This window comes from Scyliorhinus canicula, chromosome 6 (genome assembly GCF_902713615.1).
Source record: "Scyliorhinus canicula chromosome 6, sScyCan1.1, whole genome shotgun sequence".
In the NCBI taxonomy this organism is placed as follows: domain Eukaryota; kingdom Metazoa; phylum Chordata; class Chondrichthyes; order Carcharhiniformes; family Scyliorhinidae; genus Scyliorhinus; species Scyliorhinus canicula.
Genome location: NC_052151.1, coordinates 196,078,669 through 196,091,481, shown reverse-complemented (window position 1 = coordinate 196,091,481; position 12,813 = coordinate 196,078,669). Strand labels below are relative to the sequence as shown.

Here is a 12,813-nt window from a genome sequence, read left to right as displayed (position 1 = left end):
ACATCAACAGCACGGTTGCATAGTGGTTAGCACAATTGCTTCACAGCTCCAGGGTCCCAGGTTCGATTCCCGGCTGGGTCACTGTCTGTGCGCAGTCTGCACGTCCTCCCCGTGTTTGCGTGGGTTTCCTCCGGGTGCTCCGGTTTACTCCCACTGTCCAAAGATGTGCGGGTTAGGTGGATTGGCCATGGTAAATTGCCGTTAGTGTTAAAAAAAAAAGGTTAAGTGGGGGTTACTGGGTTACGGGGATAGGGTAGATAGGTGGGCTTGAGTAGGGTGCTCTTTGTAAGGGCCGGTGCAGACTCAAAGGGCCGAATGGCTTCCTTCTGCACTGTAAATTCTATGATTCTATGAACAGAGTGCACGCGTTTTAGAGTTCTCCATCTTAGGCTGCATGAACAGCACCTCTTAATAAACCTCTTATCGTCTTTTGGAAGAACCCAAAGTGTGGGCACCTCCATAACTTTTCCCTTTGCAGATCAAAAAAATATAACAGGTCCTGACGCATATCTTTGGTTGTATGTCCATTGAAATCACTGGGGAATAAAACTTGGTGGGGTGTTAAACAGGCAGTCAATATGATTCCTCCTTCCCCTGTGCCTCCTAATCGGTGGAGTAGGTCAAAATGGCACCTCTTTGTCTGCATTTTCCTTAACAATTTGACATGTAAGCGTTGCTCTCAGTTATCAAAATCCTTTCTCATGTTGTTGGCACCCACTGATGTAACCTTTGCCCACGTGTCACTGCCAGCAGGTCAACTGCTTTGCACTGGTGTGCTGAATATATATTTAATGCGCTTACTCCAGGGTGTGCATTCAGGTTTCAAGTCCCGCTGACATGTCTGAGACCCAAAGCATGCCAAGACACAGGAAAGAAAGGCTTGCATTGATATAGAGGGAGGGGTGGCATAGTGGTATTGTCACTGGAGTAGTAAACCCGAGACCCAGAGTAATGCTCTGGGTACCCAGGTTCAAATCCCGCCACTGCAGATGGTGAGATTTGAATTCAATGAAAATCTGTAATTAAAAGTCTAATGAAACCTTTGTCATAAAAACCCATCTGGTTCACTAATGTCCTTCAGGGAAGGAAATCTGCCATCCTTATCTGGTCTGACCTATAGCCTCCCTCTCAAGGGCAATAAATGCTGGCCCAGCCTGTGGTGCACACTTTCCCAAAGCACTTTTCAGCCAATGAGGTGCTATTTGATGTGCAGTCACTGTTGTAAAGTAGTAAGTCGGGGCAGCCAGCTCCTGTCCAGTGAGCAACCGCCCGCAGTCACCATTATAATATGTATCCACTAATTAAATACGTTGCTTTTACCAAATTTCCCAAGATCAGATCAGAATATAAGGCAGTGACCATCAAAAAATTGTTTAATGAGTATTTTTTCAAACAGGAAATAAACGTTCTCCCCGCCTGGGTTTCCTCCGGGTGCTCCGGTTTCCTCCCTCAGTCCAAAGATGTGCAGGTTAGGTGGATTGGCCATGCTAAATTGCCCTTAGTGTCCTGGGATGTGCAGGTTAGGTGGGGTTGCAGGTGATTTGGTGGGGGCCTGAGTATGGTTCTCTTTCAGAAGATTGGTGTGGACACGATGGGCTGAATGGCTTCCTTCTGCAGTGGAAGGATGCTATGATTTCAAATTACTTTTCAGTAGACTGTCCTGGTTTATATGGAAACGCAATGCCCCATCATGAATAACACAGCACGAGTTTCCTACCCCACAGCGTGGGCAGTAAATTCAAAAAGGAAAATAACCAACACATTTATAGAAAAACACAAGGAAACTCTCACTCAACACCTGCCTTTCGTTGTTGGCAGTCACATCCAGAATCTCATCCCTGTGGTGCACTTTCACAAGGTGCAAACAACTGATTGATATGATCAGAAAACCCAACTTCGGCTGAAGCCAGCAGAAGCTTTTGAGTAGGAAGGCAGTCACGGAAATAACTGAAATGGTCAATGAGCTCCATATCTCATAAGTGATGCTTTTGTAATTGACTCCCATGGCAACAGTTGTCTGAGATAGGCAGCAGAAGTATAGATGGTCTAAGTATTTTAATATATCACATCTGGACCAGCTTTATCTAATTATACAATGTCTAACATGTCGTTGGAAAATGAAAGGCTCTTCCTGATCACATTACTCTCTGAATATACTTACACATGCAGTAATAACAGTGGCAACAATCACTAACCTCCATGTTATGAATCCGTCCTGTCGACTCTCCCATGGCTGACCGTTCTCTGCTGCTAGGGGGAGCTAAGAGAACACTCTCCTACTTTAGTCTCCGTAATGCTCTATTAATGATTGAACAAGATTGTTGCGAATACATTTCATGCTTTAAAAGAAACATTCTAATGGTTGCTTTTAAAAGCTCTCGCCTATTTTTGGCAGGGGTCCCTGTCATAGTTTCGAATGGACTGACTGGAAAAATGCAAAGGTTCGGAGAAAGTAAAGAAGGGAGTTGTGGAAGAGGGTGCTGTCAGCGAGGACAATAGATTGGATCAGTTTCTGCAGAAGCCAAGGATGGAGGATGTTGTAAGAAGACAGATGTACAGTCCATGTCTGAACTCCAATGTGAGTTGACCTATGGGCTCGTGATCAGGTGATGTCTCGATGGTAAAATTCACAGCCTTTACTGTGCCTGGGCCCTCGGGACTTGAACATCCTCCTATCTGGCTCTCTCTCCTCCTTTCAGGCACACCTTAATGGCCAACTCTTTGACCATTTGGACATCTGGCTTAATACCTCCTGATGTGGCTCAGTATCAAATTTTGTCGAAGGAACCTGTCAAGTATCTGGGCATGTTCTTTTTATTAAGTGACAATTTAGCATGGCCAAACCATCTATCCTGCACATCTTTGGGTTGAGGGGGTGAGACCCACACAGACATGGGGAGAATGTGCAAACTCCACACGGATAGTGACCCGGAGCCGGGATCGAACCGGGATCCTTGGCGCCATGAGTCAACAGTGCTTACCACTGCATCGCCATGCCACCCCGGTACCTCGGCATGTTTCACTAAATGAAAGGTGCTATACAAAAGTAAGTTGTTGCTGTTGTAAATTAAGGGTTTCTTGGGACGAAAACAATTTCTCAATCCTGAGTGAGCTCCAAGACGACTTCAAGAGTCATCCAGACTCGAAACGTTCGCTCCCTTCTCTCTCCACGGATGCTGTCAGACCTGCTGAGATTGTCCAGCATTTCCTGTTTTTGTTGATGATGTACGATCAATTCGACTCAAGACACATTTAGGATTCGAACTGTGGCTTTAATCAGCTAGTTGTTAGCCCGGTGGTCGACTACAGAGAATGACCGACCGCCGGGAACTCTGGGTACTTATACCCCGCATCGGAGGCGGGGCCTACTTGCCTCTCGACCAATTGGAGAGCAGTCACATGACTAGTCCCAACCAATCGGACGAGAGGCACATGACCAGCCAGAGCCAATGGGAAGCCAGTGCTCTGCACCAATGGCAGTGCTCATAGCCATACCACCACAGTTGAAATGACCTTTTTTTTCTTCAGGAGGATTTTAGAAGAGTTGGGCAAAGACCAGGTAGTACTTCAGTTCCCCAGTAACATCTTAAATTCCTCAAATTATTCAGTCCGATTTATTCCTGTTATGATCGGGCTGCATACGTCTCCCCTACTTTCAAACAGAGAGTAATGGTTGGATACACCCTCCATATAGATAGAAAGAGAATAGATAGATACACAAGAGACACACAAACAGATCGATATACGGAGGCAGACATACAAGAATGGCTACAGAAATAATTAGACGAGGATATAGAGATAAAGAGTTAGATAGACAGAAAGTAATAAAAATAAAGAGATAAACAGATTCTGATGGATAATCAGAGATTAGAGATAGACAGGAGTAGACAGATAGGCAGCTGGTAAGACAGACAAAAGGGATGACAGAGCAGGAACAGGATAGGTAGGAAAGGTAAAAATAGGTTGTTCAGGGCTCTTTGCAACCTTCCAACACTAACTTCCCAACCATTTCAATTCAATAGTCTCCATCTAATTTGATCCTAATTAAAAATTCATAGGTGTGCTGTGATGACATCGTTGGCACACCATACATTGAAAGTGGGTGTAGTATCCCCCACGGAGCCTACGAGGTCGGAATGAGCGGGCTTGTCCTCCCTGTGCTCCTTACAGAGTACGAGCTGCCCGGTAGGGGAGGGGTTTCAATTAACCCAAGTCGGCCAATACAGACCTCAGCAGGAGCCCGGTAGGGATCGACCAGGGAATGAACATATCGTTTGTGTATAAAAACTTTGTTCTTATTTTACTCAGTGTAGGTTCTCTGTACTTATTAAAATGGAGATGCCCTGGACAGTCTCCTATTAGCCAGTGACCAAGCAGAATTAATGTCTCAGGGCTCTTGAAGCTATGAGGAAGGGTCTCTAACTTTAACCCCATGGGGTCAGAAGATCTTTTGCTATCTGGTTTTCCAGAATTGTGTCCCCCTTACAGATAATTTTTTTCTGCACTTTCAGTTGCCTAACAACCCTTGAGTCAGTCTTCTCTCCTGACTATATTAGCCATTTCTGCCCATTAGTCCTCGTTGGAGCAAAATAGCACAGTGGCTGGCACTGTTGCATCACAGCTCCAGGGTCCCGGGTTTGATTCCCCGCTTGGGTCACTATCTGTGCGGAGCCTACACGTTCTTCCCGTAACTGTGGGTGCTCCGGCTTCCTCCCATAAGTCTCGAAAGACATGCTGTTAGGTAATTTGGGCATTCTGAATTCTTCCTCATTGTACCCGAACAGGCGCCAGAACGTGGCGACGAGGGGATTTTCATTGCAGTGCTAATGTGACACGGATAAAGATTATTATAAAACTGGGGTGAAAGATCAGGAGAAGCAACAACAATATGCAGCAACACCTTGAGAAGCCACACTATCAGGCCTCTCTGGGGATTAGGCCTGTGTGCAGACTGGCACATAGGGCGCTGGATTCTCCGGCACCCAGTCGCGTGTTTCTCGGTGGCACGCCGTTCGCTGGCGGCAGGATTCTCTGCTCCCGCCATTTGTCAATGGATTTCCCATTGAAGCCACCACACACTGCCAGGAAACCTACGGGCAGAGGTTAGCTGCCAACAGGAACAGAGAACCCCAAAGGCCGGACAATTCTGGCCCGGGGTCTGCAGGTCAAGACTCAAATTCATAGAAATTTACAGTGCAGATGGAGGCCATTCGGCCCATCGGGTCTGCACCGGCCCTTGGGAAGAGCACCCCACTTAAGCTCACGCCTCCCCCCAATTCCCGTAACCCACTAACCCCACCTAACCTTTTGGACACTAAGGGGAAATTTAGCATGGCCAATCCACCTAACCCACGCATCTTTGGACTGTGGGAGGAAGCCGGAGCACCCGGAGGCACCCACGCAGACACGGGGAGAAAGTGCAAACTCCGCACAGACCTGAGGCTGGAATTGATCCTGGGACCCTGGAGCTGTGAGGCAGCAGTGCTCACCACCGTGCCAACATTCTGAGGAGCTCTGCAGGAGAAAGCTGAGCTTCTCCGGGAAGATAAGGTGACATGCCTCGAACATTGGGCAGAACAACATCCTGCCTACTGGGCCATGGGGACATGACATGGTCATGACACTGGCCTCAAACTCACCACCGCTCACAATGTCTTTGTCACTGGATCTTTTCAGGCTGCTACTGGGACACTGTTCACATCTGGCAGTCAGCAGCTCTGCCTAGTAGATGCTTTAACTCTGCTCTGAGCATTAGCTGAGCAATGCAACAGCTTTCCCCCTAAACTCAGCAGACATCAGGACAGAGTCTGAAACACTGACATTTCTTCCCTCACATGTAAGACAACTGTTACTATCAAGACAGTGGAATACTAGTCAGTAACAGTTGTCACTATCGAATCCTTTCTCAATGTACAATCTGTAACTGATCATAGGGACAACTTTGTACATAACTGGGCAAGATACTCTCACAGTATATTCGGATCATCATTGTCTCCCTGTTTTCCTTCCATGGAGCAACGTGACAGGGTGGCTGCAAGAGGATCGGGAATACTCACTGTAACCCTGGCTTTTGACACCCTTAAGCAGTGGAAATAGAGTGAAAGCCAGGGTACAATCACAACCTTTACAGAGCACACGCTCAAAATGTTCAAGCAGACCATTTAGGTCCGTGGACCACCCTATGCTCTCCCCTGGATAGAGTCCTGTGCATTGTTATGTGCTGTAGATTGTACAACACTGAACTGCAGAGAGGGCTGTACTCGGAGGAGAAGAGGCCGTAGCAATGCTCCTCGTCAAAAAAGGAAGATGGGGAGAGGAACGAGAAACATCTCATCATCTTGTAGCAAGCGATGCGAGAGACATCTGGTCAATTCTATTGACCTTCACACACCCTTGTGCGGAGAACGTGGGCAAAGGTCCCTCTGTCTTGTTCCGTCCTTTAGCAAGTCCCTGCAGCTGGCACTGCAGCACATTTAGATCATTCAGATTAGCTTCTAAATCAACAACCTTCTGACAATGGAAAAGGAGAAGGGCAGGAAGAGATAAAGAAAGGAAGTTTTCCTGTACATTGGCAGCACGGTAGCACAGTGGTTAGCATTGTTGCTTCACAGGTCCAGGGTCCCAGGTTCAATTCCCGGCTTGGGTCACTGTCTGTGCGGAGTGTGTACGTTCTCCCCGTGTCTGTGTGGGTTTCCTCTGAGTGCTCCAGTTTCATCCCACAGTCCAAAGATGTGCAGGTTAGGTGGATTGGCCATGCTAAATTGCCCTGAGTTGTCCACGGAGGTTGGGTGGGGTTATGGGGATGGGGTGGAGGTGTGGACTTAAGTAGGGTGCTCTTTCCCAGGGCCGTTGCATACTCGATGGGCCAAATGGCCTCCTTCTGCACTGTAAAAAAAAAATTCTATACCCATTTATTGATACGCACCTCATTTTTATTTGAAGTGAACCCTTGGGGCAAATTGGTGGCAACAATAATAATAGAAGGACGCAGTTCTTATTAACTGGTACATATGTTACAGCAAACAGTAATAACTGACATATTGATTTAAATGTCTGTCTCTTCTTCATTATTCAAACTTGTGATTGCTGAAGCCACACTGAATGAGTGTATTTTCCATTCCTATAAGGAGCTGACACAAACCCAATATAAATGGCTGCACTGCGCATAGATCACTCCACACACCTTATAATTGTCTCATCAAGACATTTTTGTGCAAAAGAGCTTCTCGAGATGTGTTGCCAATGAATTGCTTTTAACTGGAAGAACTGTTAGCACAGGAGCAGCACCATATTTCAGTGAATTGAAAATGGATGGCTTCACTAATATCGACCTCTCTATTAGTGAATTAATGAGGGCATTCTGCATCCAATTGCTTTGACACTTCTGCAGCAAGTGACGCATGGAGTGCGAAGAAAAAACACCATTGAATGACACAAGTGATAGTGCTTTCTAGAGGAGAGCAGTGTGCGCCCAACAATGACCTGAAGAAGGAGCCGTGCTCCGAAAGCTCGTGTTTGAAACAAACCTGTTGGACTTTAACCTGGTGTTGTAAGACTTCTTACTGTCCCAACAATGACAACTTCATAGAAAACATAACAGAGGCTGGCAAACCACATCCCTAACAATCCCCGATACACAGAGAAAAATCAGAGGTCTCAGGCCTATAAAAGCATCAGTACATGTATTCTCCTTTCAACTAGGTTGGCACAAGACAGGGGCGGCATGTAGCTCAGTGATTAGCACTGGGACTGCAGCGCTGAGGACCCGGGTTCGAATCTCGGCCCTGGGTCACCGTCTGTGTGGAGTTTGCACATTCTCCCCGTGTCTGTGTGGGTCTCACCCCCACAATCCAAAGATATGCAGGTTAGGTGGATTGGCCAGGCTAAATTGGCCCTTAATTGGGAAAAAAAAATAATTGGGTACCGTAAATTTTTTTTAAAAGGTTGGCACAAGACGGCAATGTGGCACAGTGGTTAGCACTATTGCATCGCAACACCAGGGACCTGGGTTTGATTTCGGCCTTGGTTGACTCTGCAGAGTTTTTACTTTCTCCCTGTGTTTGCGTGGATTTCCTCCGGGTGCTCATTTTTCCTTCCACAGTCCAAAGGTGGATTGACGACGTGAAATTGCCTCTTATTAACCGAAAGATGTTCAGGTTATGTGGATTGCCCATGATCAATACGCAAGGATAGGGCGGAGGAGTGGCCTAGATAGAGTGCTCGTTCAGAGGGTCGGTGCAGATGCAATGGGCCAAATGGTCGCCTTCTGCACTGTAGAGTTTCTATGAATTCTATGAACTAGAATTTCCAAAATGGAATGCAAGATTTCTATCCCAAATTCAGATTATTCCTTGCACAGTTGGGTCTAATACTTCAGAAGAAGCAGCTGCACATTTCCCTGAATACGTGCTCAGCAAAGGAGTTGCTATTCGCAGCAACAACTTCAGGGAACAGAATGTAACGATTCACAAAGTACTAAGCATGTGTCTGATATGGATGTTGCGAGCCTGGGATTTGGGGGGTGTCCATGTCATACTTTACTGGCTAAAGGGTCTTATCCTGTTGAGGTTTGTTCTCATTCTGCTCTATTAAGGCTGAATTTGTAATGCAGCATGTAGGTGGAAAGAAAATCATTTTGATGAGGGCCCAAATGAATAATGTATCACAGAACTACAATTCTTACATTAATAATAATCTCTTACTCGACTCTTTTTTAATCAGCAGCAATTTACACTAATACTGCACCTTTAACATGGTTAAACATCCCAAAGTGCCTCACAGGAGCGCTATCAAACTAAATTTGATTCTGAGTCGCAGAAAGAAGTAATAGGGGAGTTGACCAATTAGGTAGGTTTTAATGAGCATGTTAAAGAAAATGAAGGAGGGAGGGAGAGAGGGATGGAGGGAAGGGGGAGAGAGGGGAAGGGAGAGAGAGAGGTAAAGAGATGGAGAAATTTAGAGAGGGAATTTCTGCAGCCTAGGCAGCTGAAGGCAGGGCAGTCAATGGTGAAGTGATGCAAATCAAGGATGTTGAAGAGGTTAGAATTGGAGGTGCTTGAGGGCCTTCGAGGTTTTGGACACAAGGAGGAGTGAGGCCATGGAATTATTTAAAAAAGACCTGGGCGTGCAAATTCCTACCAACTGTCCTGGCTTGAGACAATTAACATCTATTTAACCTGTGATTATCCCTCTCTCCAGTCGCAACGTCTGGACCAGTAAAGACTTAATTAATTAATTAATGAAGGGGCTGGTTTAGCTCACTCAGCTAAATCGCTGGCTTTTAAAGCGGACCAAGCAGGCCAGCAGCACGGTTCGATTCCCGTACCAGCCTCTCCGGACAGGCGCCGGAATGTGGCGACTAGGGGCTTTTCACAGTAACTTCATTGAAGCCTACTCATGACAATAAGCGATTTTCATTTCATTTTTCACCTGCAAAGATTTGCATTCAAAGTATCACTGACACCATTGGCTTTGCCTATATATGCTGTGTTTGGGTAACCTACCTCTTCACTCACTTGAAGAAGGAGCTGTGCTCCGAAAGCTAATGATTCCAAATAAACCTATTGGATTTTAACCTGGTGTTGTAAGACTTACTGATTTTAAAAAAGAAAGCCAGATGGGTCACACTTTGTGCATGGTTCCTGAATTAAGCACTAGTATTTCAGCTGCATCATCCTGTCATAAAAAAGACAAGCTACCTAGTGGCACTCAGAGAGCCGGCCTATACCTGTAAATCCATGGGAGCAGAGACACTGGTAGCCTCCAGGCACATTGTAGCAGCTGCCATTGTGTCGACATGGTAGGAGCTCGCACTCGTTCACATCCAGCTCACATAAAGCCCCGGAATATCCCATTTCACAGTTACACTGGAACCTGAGGGAGAGAGAGACACACATATGTATACAAATTAAATCAACAGACAAGTCTGAAGGCGAGAAAACACCTATGTTATCCATCTGCCGCAATCTGCTTCCGTTTTTATTCGGGTTTTATTGAGGTAGTGTGATTGGCTGGTGCTGCTAATTTCTATTTGGACTAATAACAATGTAAAAATTGATTTGCTTCAGACAATGTCTGTTTATTCCCTTCGGCTGCGGTGGACACCAAGTGAAAATCGGCGACAAAGGGCAGTTTGGAGAGGAATAGCGCAGATGTAGATTGGCCCCTGGGTCCTAAAGGTTGGATCTCAACTGAAGTCTTGTTCCAACTCAAAACTTCTGCTAAGCCCGTGTTGAGTTGATAGACATGTCTATTATAGACACAGTGGCCGGGATTCTCCAACCCTGCACGGGGTTGGAGAATCCCTGGGGGGGAAGCGCGAATCTCGCCCTTCCGCCCCGACGCCGGCTTCCCTGTTCTCCCGCGCCATTTTTCGGGTGTCAGCGGGGTTCCCGCCACGCCGGTCGGGAGCCGCTGACAGTGGCAACCCTGCGATTCTCCGGGCCCTGATGGGCCGAGTGGCCGACAAGTTTTGCCCAGTCCCGCCGGCGTGAATTACTGGCAGGTAAGTGTGCAAACGCCGTCCTGGGGGGGGGGGGGGGGGGGGGGGGGGGGGGGAGATAGGTCCAACCCCAGGCCTGGCCTGCGTTCGGGGCCTACCAATCGTCGGACGGACTGGTTACGTGGGGGCCTTTTTTCCTCCGCGCCGGGCCACTGTAGGGCTCTGCCACATTGCCCAGGGGCTGGAGCGGAGAAGGGAACCCCCGTGCATGCACGGAAATACGTTGCCCATTCCGCGCATGCATGGAAATACGCCACCCTTTCCGTGCATGCGCGAACTCGCGCCGGCCCTAAGGCGCCAGCTGGAGCTGTGAGAACCACTCGGCCGGCAACCTAGCCCCCTAGAAAGTGGAGAATTCCTCACTTTCAGAGACCATTAATGCCGGAGTGGTTGGCGCCGGTTTTCACGCCAACATATGATGGGATTTATCCTAGGATTCTCTGGGAAGCCAGGGAAGAGATTGCTGAGCCTTTGGCTTTGATTTTTAGGTCATCATTGGCTACAGGAATAGTGCCAGAGGACTGGAGGATAGCAAATGTGGCCCCTTTGTTCAAGAAGGGGAGTAGAGATAACCCCGGTAACTATAGGCCGGTGAGCCTAACATCTGTGGTGGGTAAAGTCTTGGAGAGGATTATAAAAGATACGATTTATAATCATCTAGATAGGAATAATATGATTAGGGATTGTCAGCATGGTTTTGTGAAGGGTAGGTCATGCCTCACAAACCTTATCGAGTTCTTTGAGAAGGTGACTGAACAGGTGGATGAGGGTAAATCAGTTGATGTGGTGTATATGGATTTCAGTAAAGCGTTTGATAAGGTTCCCCACGGTCGGCTATTGCAGAAAATACGTAGGCTGGGGATTGAGGGTGATTTAGAGATGTGGATCAGAAATTGGCTAGTTGAAAGAAGACAGAGAGTGGTGGTTGATGGGAAATGTTCAGAATGGAGTTCAGTTACGAGTGGCGTACCACAAGGATTTGTTCTGGGGCCGTTGCTGTTTGTCATTTTTATAAATGACCTAGAGGAAGGCGCAGAAGGATGGGTAAGTAAATTGGCAGACGACACTAAAGTCGGTGGAGTTGTAGACAGTGCGGAAGGATGTTGCAGGTTACAGAGGGACATAGATAAGCTGCAGAGCTGGGCTGAGAGGTGGCAAATGGAGTTTAATGTGGAGAAGTGTGAGGTGATTCACTTTGGAAAGAATAACAGGAATGCGGAATATTTGGCTAATGGTAAAATTCTTGGTAGTGTGGATGAGCAGAGGGATCTCGGTGTCCATGTACATAGATCCCTGAAAGTTGCCACCCAGGTTGATAGGGTTGTGAAGAAGGCCTATGGTGTTATGGCCTTTATTGGTAGAGGGATTGAGTTCCGGAGCCATGAGGTCATGTTGCAGTTGTACAAAACTCTAGTACGGCCACATTTGGAGTATTGCATACAGTTCTGGTCGCCTCATTATAGGAAGGACGTGGAAGCTTTGGAACGGGTGCAGAGGAGATTTACCAGGATGTTGCCTGGTATGGAGGGAAAATCTTATGAGGAAAGGCTGATGGACTTGAGGTTGTTTTCGTTAGAGAGAAGAAGGTTGAGGTGACCTAATAGAGGCATACAAAATGATCAGAGGGTTAAATAGGGTGGACAGTGAGAGCCTTCTCCCGCGGATGGAGGTGGCTAGCACAAGGGGACATAGCCTTAAATTGAGGGGTAATAGATATAGGACAGAGGTCAGAGGTGGGTTTTTTACGCAAAGAGTGGTGAGGCCGTGGAATGCCCTACCTGCAACAGTAGTGAACTCGCCAACATTGAGGGCATTTAAAAGTTTATTGGATAAGCATATGGATGATAAAGGCATAGTGTAGGTTAGATGGCCTTTAGATTTTTTCCATGTCGGTGCAACATTGAGGGCCGAAGGGCCTGTACTGCGCTGTATCGTTCTATGTTCTATGTTCTATAGCCCCATTATTGGAGAATCCCACCTAGATCTTCAAGGAACGGTCGTTTTTCATGTAAAACTGTTTGTATTATTTAATGGGGGTTTTCTCTGTTCCCAATATATTTATATGGAAGTATTTATAGTTGGCACACTTGGAGATTAGACTGATATATTTGGGTTGTTGTTGGATAAAGCATACTGGAAAGCAGGATAAGCCGGTGACAATTGTTGAGCGTAGTGGTGTCTTCCCACCTGAGCCAGCAGCTTGTGGGCTCAGCGACTTGTGGACTAAATCGAGGTTGACGGGTGGTGCTGCATAGTCAGAGGTGTCAGCTTTCAGATGAGGTGTTGAACTGGGACTCTTTCTGCCTCCAGAG

General features: G+C 46.9%; 1 protein-coding gene across 18 annotated transcripts in view; it reads right to left on the bottom strand.

The window, feature by feature from the left end:
* The window catches only part of eys (eyes shut homolog), a 3,376,609-nt gene that overhangs the window by 1,151,654 nt on the left and 2,212,142 nt on the right, over window positions 1–12,813 (bottom strand). For all 18 annotated transcript variants that reach the window (XM_038800705.1, XM_038800706.1, XM_038800712.1 and 15 more), the window contains one exon: window positions 9,728–9,873. In XM_038800705.1, coding sequence (XP_038656633.1) covers window positions 9,728–9,873 — 146 coding nt within the window. The remainder of the gene's footprint in view (window positions 1–9,727; window positions 9,874–12,813) is intronic.